At 48.0% G+C, this 17,188-nt stretch overlaps 1 protein-coding gene and 1 long non-coding RNA gene across 10 annotated transcripts in view; both read left to right on the top strand.

Moving 5' to 3' along the window:
• Window positions 1–17,188, top strand: part of LOC118357702 (protein kinase C epsilon type-like) — a 170,990-nt gene that overhangs the window by 90,464 nt on the left and 63,338 nt on the right. For all 5 annotated transcript variants that reach the window (XM_052477973.1, XM_052477975.1, XM_052477976.1 and 2 more), the window contains 7 exons: window positions 198–232; window positions 398–492; window positions 585–714; window positions 4,537–4,679; window positions 11,790–11,880; window positions 12,040–12,257; window positions 12,656–12,829. In XM_052477973.1, the coding sequence (XP_052333933.1) occupies window positions 198–232; window positions 398–492; window positions 585–714; window positions 4,537–4,679; window positions 11,790–11,880; window positions 12,040–12,257; window positions 12,656–12,829 (886 nt within the window). The remainder of the gene's footprint in view (window positions 1–197; window positions 233–397; window positions 493–584; window positions 715–4,536; window positions 4,680–11,789; window positions 11,881–12,039; window positions 12,258–12,655; window positions 12,830–17,188) is intronic.
• Window positions 2,417–4,461, top strand: LOC127911422 (uncharacterized). 5 transcript variants are annotated; one of them, XR_008078402.1, is made up of 3 exons: window positions 2,417–3,372; window positions 3,733–4,137; window positions 4,273–4,461. It is a non-coding gene; the product is annotated as an uncharacterized LOC127911422 (long non-coding RNA). The 5 variants fall into 5 exon arrangements; XR_008078400.1 differs by lacking the exon at window positions 2,417–3,372 and adding an exon at window positions 3,388–3,507; XR_008078403.1 differs by lacking the exon at window positions 2,417–3,372 and adding an exon at window positions 3,515–3,642 and having other exon boundaries at window positions 3,733–4,092; window positions 4,228–4,461.

The following is a 17,188-nucleotide window of genomic DNA, read 5'->3' as shown; positions in this document are numbered from 1 at the left end:
GGTCTTCAAATATAGCAAGGAGTTTGAAACGTTTTAAATTGGGTCAGGAAATATTTATTTTGGATCCAAACATATGCACTTCATTCTAAGCAACACCTTACAATTCCACTGATCTAACATAATAATGTTCCATTTTGAATCTGACTCTATGTTGCATTGAGTGAAATGTCAGTGAGACTATGTATCTATCTCAACAGGGGTGTGATCGGGAAACAGGGCTACCAGTGTCAAGGTGATATAGCTACTTTCTCTCTCCTTACTGGCAGTTTCTCTGTGTGACATCTATCTGCACACCAATATGTATTCCTATCACTCTATACGTAATAGGGCCTTTGGGGATAAGTCAACTAACGTGTTGAAATGGAAGTGAATGACTGAGTTGTCTGGTGTCTCCTAGTGTGCACGTGTGTAGTCCATAAGCGCTGCCACGAGCTCATCATCACAAAGTGTGCTGGGATGAAGAAAGACAAAGAGGACACTACACCAGAGGAGGTAGGCATCTCTCCACATATTAGTTATAATGAGGTGAATCAATCTAGGGGTGTGACTGTTTTATTATTAGTGTTCTTTGTCTCCCCCTGCAGGTTGGATCCCAACGGTTCAGTGTTAATATGCCTCATAAGTTTGGTATTCACAACTTCAAAGTCCTAACATTCTGTGACCACTGTGGATCACTATTGTGGGGACTGCTCAGACAAGGGCTGCAATGCAAAGGTATGCCAGCACTCAAGCACACACACAGGCATACGCACACACACACACACACACACACACACACACACACACACACACACACACACACACACACACTGACATATATAAACAAATGCACTACAACTCACTACTAATCACGGACATTGAAACTATAGCGGTGTGCAATAACATTATGTGCACGCTCAGGGACCTTGGACATTAAGGGGATGTGTAAGATTGAGTATAGGATATGCATGTGTATATGTGTGCATATTTATATATACGTGCATTCGGAAAGTATTCAGACCCCTTGACTTTTCCCACATTGTGTTATGTTACAGCCTTACTCTATAATGAATTCATTTTTTACCTCATCAGTCTACACACAATACCACATAATGACAAAGGTAAAACAGGTTTTACATTTTTTGCAAATGTATAAAAAATAAATAAATGGAAATATCACATTTACATAAGTATTCAGACCCAATACTCTGTACTTTGTTGAAGCACCTTTGGCAGCGATTACAGCCTTGACTCTTCTTGGGTATAACGCTACAAGCTTGGCACACCTGTATTTGGGGAGTTTCTCCCATTTTCCTCTGCAGATCCTCTCAAGCTCTGTCAGGATGGATGGTAAGCATCGCTGCACAGCTATTTTCAGGTCTCCAGAGATCGGGTTTGAGATCAAGTTCGTTCGGGTTCAAGTCCGGGCTCTGGCTGAGCTACTCAAGGACATTCAGAGACTTGTCCCGAAGCCTCTCCTGCGTTGTCTTGGCTGTGTGCTTTGGGTCATTATCCTGTTGGAAGGTGAACGTTCGCCCAAGTCTGAGGTCCTGAGTGCTCTGGAACAGGTTTTCATCAAGGATTACATTTACATTTAAGTCATTTAGCAGACGCTCTTATCCAGAGCAACTTACAAATTGGTGCATTCACCTTATGACATCCAGTGGAACAGTCACTTTACAATAGTGCATCTAAATCTTAAAGGGGGGAGAAGGATTACTTATCCTATCCTAGGTATTCCTTAAAGAGGTGGGGTTTCAGGTGTCTCCGGAAGGTGGTGATTGACTCCGCTGTCCTGGCGTCGTGAGGGAGTTTGTTCCACCATTGGGGGGCCAGAGCAGCGAACAGTTTAGACTGGGCTGAGCGGGAACTGTACTTCCTCAGTGGTAGGGAGGCGAGCAGGCCAGAGGTGGATGAACGCAGGATCTCTGTACTTTGCTCCGTTCATCTTTCACTCAATCCTGACTAGTTTCCCAGTCACTGCCGCAGAAAAGATATCCCCACAGCATGATGCTGCCACCACCATGCTTCACCATAGGGTTGGTGCTAGGTTTCCTCCAGATGTGAGGCCAAGGACTTCAATCTTGGTTTCATCAGCCCTGAGAATCTTGTTTCTCATGGTCTGAGAGTCTTTTAGGTGCCTAATGACAAACTCCAAGCGGGCTGTCATGTACCTTTTACTGAGGAGTGGCTTCCGTCTGGCCACTCTGCCATAAAGGGCTGATTGGTGGAGTGCTGCAGAGATGGTTGCCCTTCTGGAAGGTTCTCCCATCTCCACAGAGGAATTCTAGAGCTCTTTCAGAGTGACCATCGGGTTCTTGGTCACCTCCCTGACCAAGGCCCTTCTCCCCTGATTGCTCAGTTTGGCAGAGCGGAGTCTTGGTGGTTCCAAACTTCTTCCATTTAAGAATGATGGAGGTCACTGTGTTCTTGGGGACCTTCAATGCTGTAGAAATGTTTTGGTACACTTCCTCAGGTCTGTGCCTCAACACAATCCTGTCTCGGAGCTCTATGGACAATTCCTTCGACCTCATGGCTTGGTGTTTGCTCGGACATGTACTGTCAGCTGTGGGACCTTATATAGACAGATATGTACATTTGCAAATCATGTCCAATCAACTGAATTTACCACAAGTGGACTCCAATCAAGTTGAAGAAACATCTCATGCTCATTTCTATTTTAGAATAAGGCTGTAAAATAACAACATGTGGAAAAAGTCAAGGGATCTGAATATGTTCTGAATGCACTTTATGTATATATGTATATATGACTTAAATAACAAAATGTGGAAAAAGTCAAGGGATCTGAATATGTTCTGAATGCACTTTATGTATATATATATATATGACTTAAAAAATATATGGGGGATTGGAAATGAAGCAGACAATTACATTGGTGGAAGCTAAAATCTATCTGCAATATGAAAGCTGATCTACCCCCCACCAACAACAACAAAACATGATAATAAAACAGATTGAATATAGGAAGGACAGCTATGTAATGTGGAAGGAAGGGGTAAGAGTCCTTAAACTGTCATTCTTCTTTTGTTGTTTCATGAATTTGTATGTTTGATGTTATGTCTGGTCTTTGCCATGTCTTTTACATTTCACAGTGCATTTTCTTGTACGTAAAGTAAATATCTGTGAAGATCAGACAATAAAGAATTCTAATCTAACATAGTAAATTCTCACAACATGTGTTACTTGTCAAGAAGATTGTGATGCACTCCAATAGCATGGATTCTCTCTGTTTGTAAGGTGAATGTACATGTGGTGTAACTATGGTCTGTCTCAGTCTGTAAGGTGAATGTACATGTGGTGTAACTATGGTCTGTCTCAGTCTGTAAGGTGAATGTACATGTGGTGTAACTATGGTCTGTCTCAGTCTGTAAGGTGAATGTACATGTGGTGTAACTATGGTCTGTCTCAGTCTGTAAGCTGAATGTACATGTGGTGTAACTATGGTCTGTCTCAGTCTGTAAGGTGAATGTACATGTGGTGTAACTATGGTCTGTCTCAGTCTGTAAGGTGAATGGGCATGTGGTGTAACTATGGTCTGTCTCAGTCTGTAAGGTGAATGTATATGTGGTGTAACTATGGTCTGTCTCAGTCTGTAAGGTGAATGTACATGTGGTGTAACTATGGTCTGTCTCAGTCTGTAAGGTGAATGGACATGTGGTGTAACTATGGTCTGTCTCAGTCTGTAAGCTGAATGTACATGTGGTGTAACTATGGTCTGTCTCAGTCTGTAAGGTGAATGTACATGTGGTGTAACTATGGTCTGTCTCAGTCTGTAAGGTGAATGTACATGTGGTGTAACTATGGTCTGTCTCAGTCTGTAAGGTGAATGGACATGTGGTGTAACTATGGTCTGTCTCAGTCTGTAAGGTGAATGTACATGTGGTGTAACTATGGTCTGTCTCAGTCTGTAAGGTGAATGGACATGTGGTGTAACTATGGTCTGTCTCAGTCTGTAAGGTGAATGGACATGTGGTGTAACTATGGTCTGTCTCAGTCTGTAAGGTGAATGGACATGTGGTGTAACTATGGTCTGTCTCAGTCTGTAAGGTGAATGTACATGTGGTGTAACTATGGTCTGTCTCAGTCTGTAAGGTGAATGTACATGTGGTGTAACTATGGTCTGTCTCAGTCTGTAAGGTGAATGGACATGTGGTGTAACTATGGTCTGTCTCAGTCTGTAAGGTGAATGGACATGTGGTGTAACTATGGTCTGTCTCAGCCTGTAAGGTGAATGGACATGTGGTGTAACTATGGTCTGTCTCAGTCTGTAAGGTGAATGTACATGTGGTGTAACTATGGTCTGTCTCAGTCTGTAAGGTGAATGTACATGTGTTGTAACTATGGTCTGTCTCAGTCTGTAAGGTGAATGTACATGTGGTGTAACTATGGTCTGTCTCTGTCTGTAAGGTGAATGTACATGTGGTGTAACTATGGTCTGTCTCTGTCTGTAAGGTGAATGTGCATGTGGTGTAACTATGGTCTGTCTCAGTCTGTAAGGTGAATGTGCATGTGATGTAACCATGGTCTCTCTCTCAGTCTGCAAGGTGAATGTACACAGACGCTGTGAAAGTAACGTGGCCCCTAACTGTGGGGTGGACGCGAGGGGCATCGCCAAGGTTCTGTCTGACCTGGGGGTCACACCAGACAAGATCTCCAGCAGTGCCCAGAGGAGGAAAAAGGTCAGAGAAACCGCCATGAGCAAGGGACACTTCCAGGGTCAGGGGGCACTGCCAGGGTTAGGGGGCACTGCCAGGGGCATGGGGCAGGGGAGGCAGGGGCGAGAGAAAGGGGTATGGGCAAGGAGCAGAGGTTTGGGGCAGGGGCAAAGGGTAGGGGTATGGGTATGGGCAAGGAGCAGGGGTATGGGCAAGGAGCAGGGGTATGGGCAAGGAGCAGGGGTATGGGCAAGGAGCAGGGGTATGGGCAAGGAGCAGGGGTATGGGCGAGGAGCAGGGGTATGGGCGAGGAGCAGGGGTATGGGTAGAGGCAGGGGGTGATAAAGGAAATAATTGATGAGAATTCAGATTCAGAAAATGTTTATGTCCTCAATGAGGCAATTCATTTTGCAGCAGTCACAATACATCAGAGGTGGGACCATGTAAATATTATTTGAGTCACAAGCAAGTCTCGAGTCATAAGGTCCAAGTCTCAAGTCGAGTACCAAGTCGAACGGGTCGAGTCTCGAGTCAAGTCCAGGTCGTTGAGTCCCAAGTCAAACGGGTCGAGTCTTGAGTCAATACCAAGTTGTGCATTCTCTAAGAGCAAGTCAAGTGAAGTCGAGTCACCAGTTTTTCCAAGTCAAGTAAAAAAAAATCTATACATGCAATGACTTGTTCAACTACAAATCGAGACCTATGGACTATAAGGTTCTATCTGACATTTTAGTCAGAAATGAGTTAGTCACATATAATAGCTCTTTAGATGGTTCTTCATATGTTTGCAAAGTCAATTTTATGTGAAAAAAATGTACAACTAGAAAGTTCTATCTGCATAAATCCATTTGAAATTGGTGCTATAAGGGTCTATCTGCAATCCAATCACAACCTTGAACAAATATAGGACCAATCAGAACACATCTTTGCCATCTCCCTCTAAGTATGGTCTAGGCCAGTCAAGCCAGCAATAATGGCATGCAAGCAACAACAAAAAAAGTAAATGATGTCACATCGCTGTTCAGTGATGACAGTAATTTATCTAAAGATCATATTGCATTTCTTAATGTATTTGATGATGTATTCTGACTCTATATTGGTAAAATTGTGTTATTCTATCATTTCTGTATTCAAATAGCTACAGTCTTCTTAATATCTGAACATGTCTAATTCAGAAGTGATAGAGTCTTATCGCCGAACTGTATCTGCTATTGCACCCCATAAAAAATGTTTTTACAAATGTCTCAGGATTTTGATACTCTGTACTTTAGGTACCTTTAAGATGAGGACCTTAATGGGTTTTGAAAAAATAATACACTACAAAACAGTTCTGTGATCTGGGGGTTACAGGATCATACGGCCTACCCTACCGGTATGCAGCGGGGGTTACAGGATCATACGGCCTACCCTACCGGTATGCAGCGGGGGTTACAGGATCATACGGCCTACCCTACCGGTATGCAGCGGGGTTACAGGATCATACGGCCTACCCTACCGGTATGCAGCGGGGTTACAGGATCATACGGCCTACCCTACCGGTATGCAGCGGGGTTACAGGATCATACGGCCTACCCTACCGGTATGCAGCGGGGTTACAGGATCATACGGCCTACCCTACCGGTATGCAGCGGGGGTTACAGGATCATACGGCCTACCCTACCGGTATGCAGCAGGGGTTACAGGATCATACGGCCTACCCTACCGGTATGCAGCGGGGGTTACAGGATCATACGGCCTACCCTACCGGTATGCAGCGGGGGTTACAGGATCATACGGCCTACCCTACCGGTATGCAGCGGGGGTTACAGGGTCATACGGCCTACCCTACCGGTATGCAGCGGGGGTTACAGGATCATACGGCCTACCCTACCGGTATGCAGCGGGGGTTACAGGATCATACGGCCTACCCTACCGGTATGCAGCGGGGGTTACAGGGTCATACGGCCTACCCTACCGGTATGCAGCGGGGGTTACAGGATCATATACGGCCTACCCTACCGGTATGCAGCGGGGTTACAGGATCATACGGCCTACCCTACCGGTATGCAGCGGGGGTTACAGGATCATACGGCCTACCCTACCGGTATGCAGCGGGGGTTACAGGATCATACGGCCTACCCTACCGGTATGCAGCGGGGGTTACAGGATCATACGGCCTACCCTACCGGTATGCAGCGGGGGTTACAGGATCATACGGCCTACCCTACCGGTATGCAGCGGGGGTTACAGGATCATACGGCCTACCCTACCGGTATGCAGCGGGGTTACAGGATCATACGGCCTACCCTACCGGTATGCAGCGGGGGTTACAGGATCATACGGCCTACCCTACCGGTATGCAGCGGGGTTACAGGATCATACGGCCTACCCTACCGGTATGCAGCGGGGGTTACAGGATCATACGGCCTACCCTACCGGTATGCAGCGGGGGTTACAGGATCATACGGCCTACCCTACCGGTATGCAGCGGGGGTTACAGGATCATACGGCCTACCCTACCGGTATGCAGCGGGGGTTACAGGATCATACGGCCTACCCTACCGGTATGCAGCGGGGGTTACAGGATCATACGGCCTACCCTACCGGTATGCAGCGGGGGTTACAGGATCATACGGCCTACCCTACCGGTATGCAGCGGGGTTACAGGATCATACGGCCTACCCTACCGGTATGCAGCGGGGGTTACAGGATCATACGGCCTACCCTACCGGTATGCAGCGGGGTTACAGGATCATACGGCCTACCCTACCGGTATGCAGCGGAGGTTACAGGATCATACGGCCTACCCTACCGGTATGCAGCGGGGGTTACAGGATCATACGGCCTACCCTACCGGTATGCAGCGGGGGTTACAGGATCATACGGCCTACCCTACCGGTATGCAGCGGGGTTACAGGATCATACGGCCTACCCTACCGGTATGCAGCGGGGTTACAGGATCATACGGCCTACCCTACCGGTATGCAGCGGGGGTTACAGGATCATTGGCCTACCCTACCGGTATGCAGCGGGGGTTACAGGATCATACGGCCTACCCTACCGGTATGCAGCGGGGGTTACAGGATCATACGGTCTACCATACCGGTATGCAGCGGGGGTTACAGGATCATACGGCCTACCCTACCGGTATGCAGCGGGGGTTACAGGATCATACGGCCTACCCTACCGGTATGCAGCGGGGGTTACAGGATCATACGGCCTACCCTACCGGTATGTAGCGGGGTTGCAGGATCATACGGCTTACCCTACCGGTATGCAGCAGGGGTTACAGGATCATTGGCCTACCCTACCGGTATGCAGCGGGGGGTTACAGGATCATACGGCCTACCCTACCGGTATGCAGCGGGGTTACAGGATCATACGGCCTACCCTACCGGTATGCAGCGGGGGTTACAGGATCATACGGCCTACCCTACCGGTATGCAGCGGGGTTACAGGATCATACGGCCTACCCTACCGGTATGCAGCGGGGTTACAGGATCATTGGCCTACTCTACCGGTATGCAGCGGGGTTACAGGATTATATGGCCTATCCTACCGGTATGCAGCGGGGTTACAGGATCATATGGCCTACCCTACCGGTATGCAGCGGGGGTTCGGGGATCATATGGCCTACCCTACCGGTATGCAGCGGGGGTTACAGGGTCATACGGCCTACCCTACCGGTATGCAACGGGGTTACAGGATCATATGGCCTACCCTACCGGTATGCAGCGGGGTTAGAGGATCATATGGCCTACCCTACCGGTATGCAGCGGGGGTTACAGGGTCATACGGCCTACCCTACCGGTATGCAGCGGGGGTTACAGGATCATATGGCCTACCCTACCGGTATGCAGGGGGTTAGAGGATCATACGGCCTACCCTACCGGTATGCAGCGGGGTTACAGGATCATACGGCCTACCCTGCCGGTATGCAGCGGGGGTTACAGGATCATACGGCCTACCCTACCGGTATGCAGCGGGGTTACAGGATCATACGGCCTACCCTACCGGTATGCAGCGGGGGTTACAGGATCATACGGCCTACCCTACCGGTATGCAGCGGGGGTTACAGGATCATTGGCCCACCCTACCGGTATGCAGCGGGGGTTACAGGATCATACGGCCTACCCTACCGGTATGCAGCGGGGGTTACAGGATCATACGGTCTACCCTACCGGTATGCAGCGGGGGTTACAGGATCATACGGCCTACCCTACCGGTATGCAGCGGGGGTTACAGGATCATACGGCCTACCCTACCGGTATGCAGCGGGGGTTACAGGATCATACGGCCTACCCTACCGGTATGTAGCGGGGGTTACAGGATCATACGGCTTACCCTACCGGTATGCAGCAGGGGTTACAGGATCATTGGCCTACCCTACCGGTATGCAGCGGGGGTTACAGGATCATACGGCCTACCCTACCGGTATGCAGCGGGGGTTACAGGATCATACGGCCTACCCTACCGGTATGCAGCGGGGGTTACAGGATCATACGGCCTACCCTACCGGTATGCAGCGGGGTTACAGGATCATACGGCCTACCCTACCGGTATGCAGCGGGGGTTACAGGATCATTGGCCTACTCTACCGGTATGCAGCGGGGGTTACAGGATTATATGGCCTATCCTACCGGTATGCAGCGGGGGTTACAGGATCATATGGCCTACCCTACCGGTATGCAGCGGGGGTTCGGGGATCATATGGCCTACCCTACCGGTATGCAGCGGGGGTTACAGGGTCATACGGCCTACCCTACCGGTATGCAACGGGGGTTACAGGATCATATGGCCTACCCTACCGGTATGCAGCGGGGGTTAGAGGATCATATGGCCTACCCTACCGGTATGCAGCGGGGGTTACAGGGTCATACGGCCTACCCTACCGGTATGCAGCGGGGGTTACAGGATCATATGGCCTACCCTACCGGTATGCAGGGGGGTTAGAGGATCATACGGCCTACCCTACCGGTATGCAGCGGGGGTTACAGGATCATACGGCCTACCCTGCCGGTATGCAGCGGGGGTTACAGGATCATACGGCCTACCCTACCGGTATGCAGCGGGGGTTACAGGATCATACAGTCTACCCTACCGGTATGCAGCGGGGGTTACAGGATCATACGGCCTACCCTACCGGTATGCAGCGGGGGTTACAGGATCATACGGCCTACCCTACCGGTATGCAGCGGGGGTTACAGGATCATACGGTCTACCCTACCGGTATGCAGCGGGGGTTACAGGATCATACGGCCTACCCTACTGGTATGCAGCAGGGGTTACAGGATCATTGGCCTACCCTACCGGTATGCAGCGGGGGTTACAGGATTATATGGCCTATCCTGCCGGTATGCAGCGGGGGTTACAGGATTATATGGCCTACCCTACCGGTATGCAGCGGGGGTTACAGGATCATACGGCCTACCCTACCGGTATGCAGCGGGGGTTACAGGATTATATGGCCTATCCTGCCGGTATGCAGCGGGGGTTACAGGATCATACGGCCTACCCTACCGGTATGCAGCGGGAGTTACAGGATCATAGTCGTGAGGCTCCAAGTCAAAGTCGTCTAAAGTTGTTTTATTTTCTACCAAGTCAAGTCATGTGACTCGAGTCCACGCCTCTGCAATACATACAAACAAAATCACATATTTTAAAACAGATAGCAAAGGATATTTACAAGAAAGTAGGCTGGATAAGTGCAATTTCATAAAAATTACAGAATTATGCTACATGTTGAAGTGCAAGTGCTAAAGTGCATTAAGTCCAACATCTAGGTGTGGTAGAGAGATGTGGTAGATGTGGTAGAGAGATGTTGTAGAGAGATGTGGTATAGGGATGTGGTAGAGGGATGTTGTAGATGTGGTATAGAGATGTGGTAGAGGGATGTGGTTGATGTGGTATAGAGATGTGGTAGAGGGGTGTGGTAGATGTGGTATAGAGATGTGGTATAGAGATGTGGTAGAGAGATGTGGTAGATGTGGTAGATGTAGTATAGAGATGTGGTAGAGAGATGTGATAGATGTGGTATAGAGATGTGGTAGAGAGATATGGTAGAGAGATGTGGTAGATGTGGTAGATGTAGTATAGAGATGTGGTAGAGAGATGTGGTATATGTGGTAGAGAGATGTGGTAGATGTGGTATAGAGATGTGGTATATGTGGTAGAGAGATGTGGTAGATGTGGTAGAGAGATGTGGTATAGAGGTGTGGTAGATGTGGTAGAGAGATGTGGTAGAGAGATGTGTTAGATGTTGAAGAGAGATGTGGTACATGTGGTAGAGAGATGTGGTAGAGATGTGGTATAGAGATGTGGTAGATGTGGTAGAGAGATGTGGTAGAGAGATGTGATAGATGTGGTAGAGATATGTGGTAGAGAGATTTGGTAGATGTGGTATAGAGATGTGGTAGAGAGATGTGGTTGATGTGGTAGAGAGATGTGGTAGAGGGATGTGTCAGATGTGGTACAGATGTAGTAGAGAGATGTGGTAGAGATATGTGGTAGAGAGATTTGGTAGATGTGGTATAGAGATATGGTATAGAGATGTGGTAGATGTGGTAGAGAGGTGTGTTAGATGTGGTAGAGAGATGTGGTAGATGTGGTAGAGAGATGTGGTAGATGTGGTATAGAGATGTGGTTGATGTGGTAGAGAGATGTGGTAGAGAGATGTGTCAGATGTGGTACAGATGTAGTAGAGAGATGTGGTAGAGAGAGGTGGTAGATGTGGTATAGAGATGTGGTAGAGAGGTGTGTTAGATGTGGTAGAGAGATGTGGTAGATGTGGTAGAGAGATGTGGTAGATGTGGTAGAGAGATGTGGTAGAGAGATGTGGTAGAGAGATGTAGAGAGATGTGGTTGATGTGGTAGAGAGATGTGGTAGATGTGGTAGAGAGATGTGGTAGATGTGGTATAGAGATGTGGTAGAGAGAGGTGGTAGATGTGGTATAGAGATGTGGTAGAGAGATGTGGTAGAGATATGTGGTAGAGATATGTGGTAGATGTGGTAGAGAGATGTGGTAGATGTGGTAGAGAGATGTGGCAAATGTGGTAGAGAGAGGTGGTAGATGTGGTATAGAGATGTGGTATAGATTGAGAAGGATTGCAGGACGATGATTATGATAATGGTGAAAATGAGGATGTTGTTCTCCATAGATAACCCAAGAACCCCAGCAGCCGTTACCATGTACCCCCCAGACAGAGGAGGACCGATCCAAATCGGCCCCCACCTCCCCATGTGACCAAGGTACACACACATGTCAAAATGTGCATCTGTACAGTACATTCAATTCATGGTGGTACTTTGGAGGGTTCCGGGGAGTGTTTTTCTTATTATTTCCACCCCTGGCCTTACACAGAGGAACACACTCTTATTCCTCCTTTCCCTCTCTGGTTTCTCTCCCAGATCTGAAAGAGTTGGAGAACATCCGCAAGGCGCTGTCGTTTGAGCAACGTGGACAGGAACACAAGTCAGCCTCGTCCTCCTCTTCCAGCAGGGTGGGGTTGGGCTCAGAGGTGGGCGAGGCCCGAGAGAACGGAGAACTCAAGATCATCCAGACCAAGAGGATGACCCTGCAGGACTTCCTCTTCATCAAGGTCCTGGGCAAAGGCAGCTTCGGAAAGGTACAGTACTGTCAGTCAGTCTCTGTCTGTCTGTCTGTCTGTCTGTCTGTCTGTCTGTCTGTCTGTCTGTCTGTCTGTCTGTCTGTCTGTCTGTCTGTCTGTCTGTCTGTCTGTCTGTCTGTCTGTCTGTGTAGGTGATGCTGGCTGAGCTGAAAGGAACTGATGAGGTGTATGATAACCTCTACGGGTCTTCCCTGTAGGTGATGCTGGCTGAGCTGAAAGGGACAGATGAGGTGTATGATAACCTCTGAGGTTCTTCCCTGTAGGTGATGCTGGCTGAGCTGATAGGGACTGATGAGGTGTATGATAACCTCTACGGGTCTTCCCTGTAGGTGATGCTGGTTGAGCTGACAGGGACTGATGAGGTGTATGATAACCTCTACGGGTCTTCCCTGTAGGTGATGCTGGCTGAGCTGAAAGGAACTGATGAAGTGTATGCTGTGAAGGTGCTGAAGAAAGACGTGATCCTGCAGGATGATGATGTGGACTGTACCCTTACAGAGAAACGCATCCTGGCCCTGGCTAGGAAACACCCCTACCTGACCCAGCTCTTCTGCTGCTTCCAGACCAAGGTAGGAAACACCCCTACCTGACCCAGCTCTTCTGCTGCTTCCAGACAAAGGTAGGAAACACCCCTACCTGACCCAGCTCTCTGCTGCTTCCAGACCAAGGTAGGAAACACCCCTACCTGACCCAGCTCTTCTGCTGCTTCCAGACCAAGGTAGGAAACACCCCTACCTGACCCAGCTCTTCTGCTGCTTCCAGACCAAGGTAGGAAACACCCCTACCTGACCCAGCTCTTCTGCTGCTTCCAGACCAAGGTAGGAAACACCCCTACCTGACCCAGCTCTTGTGATGCTTCCAGACCAAGGTAGGAAACACCCCTACCTGACCCAGCTCTCTGCTGCTTCCAGACCAAGGTAGGAAACACCCCTACCTGACCCAGCTCTCTGATGCTTCCAGACCAAGGTAGGAAACACCCCTACCTGACCCAGCTCTTGTGATGCTTCCAGACCAAGGTAGGAAACACCCCTACCTGACCCAGCTCTTGTGATGCTTCCAGACCAAGGTAGGAAACACCCCTACCTGACCCAGCTCTCTGATGCTTCCAGACCAAGGTAGGAAACACCCCTACCTGACCCAGCTCTCTGCTGCTTCCAGACCAAGGTAGGAAACACCCCTACCTGACCCAGCTCTCTGCTGCTTCCAGACCAAGCTCTCTGCTGCTTCCAGACCAAGGTAGGAAACACCCCTACCTGACCCAGCTCTTCTGCTGCTTCCAGACCAAGGTAGGGATGAGTATGCATGCCACATACACAAACACACACAGACAGACAGACAGACAGACAGACAGACAGACAGACAGACAGACAGACGTTAGACGGGCTGCTTCCCGACCAACGTAGGGTTAAAAACCATAAAACACACAGGAACACTCCAAAGACAGCAGTTTCACTGGTTGGCATTTTGGTATGATTACCACCAGGTGGCGATATAATATCATAGTTGGAGAACACAACCAGAGTTAGTAACACTTTTTCCAAAATCCATGTTAATCATGTTAGTACACATGCATACATACCAAACGTTCCACTGCCTAAAGATAGTTACTGACTTTAGGTGGTGAAGTGTAGGATGGCAAACCGGGTCGTTCCGTGAATAGAGTGCCTTTTGGGTAGTTACATTTGTTCAGGAATATCCATTTATTTCACAGAATTGAACATTCTGTCAGAAAGAGCACATGCTCAACTTCATAACAAACATGTTTTCCCACATGAAAACACACTATTAGTGGAATTTTTCAAAATGGTTTAGTTTTATCAACATGTACACACATAATGTCACAAGGTCATAAAAGGCAGTCTATTTGTGGAACGACTCATCCAGAAGTAAATGGTACGCAGTAGGTTAGTGTTGTGTGGGTTTTTTTACCAACACTTCTGCATTTCTCTACATTTCTGTGGATTTCTGTTCATTTCTGTGCATTTGGCACATTAAATATGTATCTAACGCAGAGTTCATGAAAATGAATGAAAGCAGTTTGTGTGTATCTTTCCTCCCACAATGAACTATGCCTACTGTATGTGGAAGCTGGTAGGTGTTTATCATATGCATCGACCTATGTACAGTTTGCCAGGCTTTCTGAGTCAATGCATTTGAGTTAATGAGCCTTTGTTAGAAGTTGTAGACATCTTGCACCCTGCCGTCCATTCTGTACCCTACATTTCCCCTTCACCCTCTTCCTCCACTAACCAATCTTGTCTTTTCCACTGGCTCTCTTTCAACTGATGGACAATGACAGACATGGTTGGCTTTGTTGCAGTTCTGGGCATCCACCCATTTAGCTTGACACACAGACTGACGCACAGCTCAAGCCAGGTGCCTCATCTCACAAGTCCTTGCAGAATCAGTTACAATTTCTCCTACACACTTTTATGCACATACAGTACATGTTAACATACATAATTTTATAAACATACACTGAGTGTACAAAACATTAGGAACACCTGCTCTTTCCATGACATAGACTGACCAAGTGAATCCAGGTGAAAGGTGTGATCCCTTATTGATGTCACCTGTTAAATCCACTTCAATCAGTCTAGATGTAGGGGAGGAGACCGGTTAAAGAAGGATTTTTAATTGAGATATTGATTGTGTATGTGTGTCATTCAGAGGGTGACTGGGCAAGACAAAAGATTTAAGTTCCTTTGAACGGGGTATGGTAGTAGGTGCCAGGTGCACCAGTTTGAGTGTGTCAAGAACTGCAATGCTGCTGGGTTTTTCACGCTCAACAGTTTCCTGTGTGTATCAAGAATGGTCCACTACTCAACATGGGCCAGCATCCCTGTGGAAGACATTCGATTTCATGTAGTCGAGTGGTTCTCAATCCTGGTCCTGGGGACCCCAAGGGGTGCGTGCACATTTTTATTTTTGCCCTAGCACTACACACCTGATTCAAATCACCAAAGCCTTTTGATGAGTTGATCATTTGAATCAGGTGTGTAGTGCTAGGGCAGAAATAAAAATGTGCACGCACCCCTTGGGGTCCCCAGGACCAGGACTGAGAACTAGTGTTGTAGTCCATGTCCCGACAAATCAAGGCATTTCTGAGGGGGTGCAAGTCAATATTAGGAAGGTGTTCTGAATTTTTTGTGAACTCAGTGTACTGTACATGTACTGTAGACACAAGCGATAAATGAGGCACTTCAAACTTCAAACCCAGTATGACCACATTTCGCTTTATTATTTGCCTGTGGGGTTAAGTGGTCCCTGAGTGGGTTTGGGGCGATCAAGGCAGGGTTTACAGAAGGAAGAGGAGGTAACCTTTTTTCAAGCATCTTGTTTATTTTCTCAGAGTGGCCTGGAATATACTGCAGGAACTATATGACGTGCTCCATTCCTCATTTATTTATTTCTACCGATTCCCCAAACACGCCGGGGAACATTGTGTTCTGGCAGAGGGGGGGGGGGCGGAGAGGGGAGCGAACAGAGGAGAGGAAGAGGGGAAGGTGCTCAGGGAAAGGGATGAGAGAGGAGGACAAGTAGGAAGAGAGGAGGAGAGGGATGAAGGGTTTAACACATCGTAACACAATTGAATCTCTACTCATAGTCAAATCCCTCATCCTTATTTCTTGGTTTTAGGTTTCACCTTGCTGTTGGGATTGAAATAGTGGAGGCAATTGGATTAGATTATATTGTGATTAAATATGGAAAGAGGAAGGAGATATTGTTCACCTTTATGATCCTTTTTAAATAGAATTTTGGAAAAAGCTAAAAGTGAATGAGTAAAGGTATATTAATGGATGAACAATAAATACCCCCCCCTCTCTCTCTCTCTCTCTCTCTCTCTCTCTCTCTCTCTCTCTCTCTCTCTCTCTCTCTCTCTCTCTCTCTCTCTCTCTCTCTCTCTCTCTCTCTCTCTCTCTCTCTCTCTCTCTCTCTCTCTCTCTCTCTCTCTCTCTCTCTCTCTCTCTCTCTCCCTCTGTCTCTCTCTCTATATCTCTCTCTCCCTGTCTCTCTCTCTCTCTCTCTAACTCTCTCCCTCTCTCTCTCTCTCTCTCGCTCTCTTTCTCTCCCTCCCTCTCTCTCCCTCTCTCTCTCTCTCTGTCTCTCTCTCTCCCTGTCTCTCCCTCTCTCTCTCTCTCTCTCTCTCTCTCTGTCTCTCTCTGTCCTGCTCTCTCTCTCTCTCTCTCTCTCTCTCTCTCTCTCCCTCTGTCTCTCTCTATATCTCTCTCTCCCTGTCTCTCTAACTCTCTCCCTCTCTCTCTCTCTCTCTCTCGCTCTCTTTCTCTCCCTCCCTCTCTCTCCCTCTCTCTCTCTCTCTGTCTCTCTCTCCCTGTCTCTCTCTCTCTCTCCACCTCTCCCTGTTCCAATCTCTCTCTCTCTCTCTCTCTCTCTCTCTCTCTCTCTCTCTCTCTGTCTCTCTCTATATATATCTCTCTCTCCCTGTCTCTCTCCTGTCTCTCTCTCTCTCTCTCTCTCTCTCTCTCTCTCTCTCTCTCTCTCTCTAACACACACACACACACACACACACACACACACACACACACACACACACACACACACACACACACACACACACACACACACACACACACACACACACACGTGGGGTTTGTGTTTGGCCCAAACAAGTGGATTGTTACAGGTTTTACATAAGAGGGTCCTGATTCTTATCAGGCTTGATGTGTATTCCATATGCTGTTTGTTTTCTCTGCCCCCCTCCTTTCATCCGCACTCCCCCACAATGGCAGGTTGATGTTTATTGTCATGAATCTTGCCCTGGAGGCAGAACTGAGTGGTTTCTGCTAGAAATCAAAATCAAATCAAATGTATTTGTCACATACACATGGTTAGTAGATGTTAATGCGAGTGTAGTGAAATGCTTGTGCTTCTAGTTCCGACAATGCAGTAATAACCAACGAGTAATC

This window comes from Oncorhynchus keta, chromosome 24, assembly GCF_023373465.1.
Source record: "Oncorhynchus keta strain PuntledgeMale-10-30-2019 chromosome 24, Oket_V2, whole genome shotgun sequence".
Taxonomy (NCBI): domain Eukaryota; kingdom Metazoa; phylum Chordata; class Actinopteri; order Salmoniformes; family Salmonidae; genus Oncorhynchus; species Oncorhynchus keta.
The sequence above is the reverse complement of the archived record's forward strand: the minus strand, read 5'-3'. Positions and strand labels throughout refer to the sequence as shown.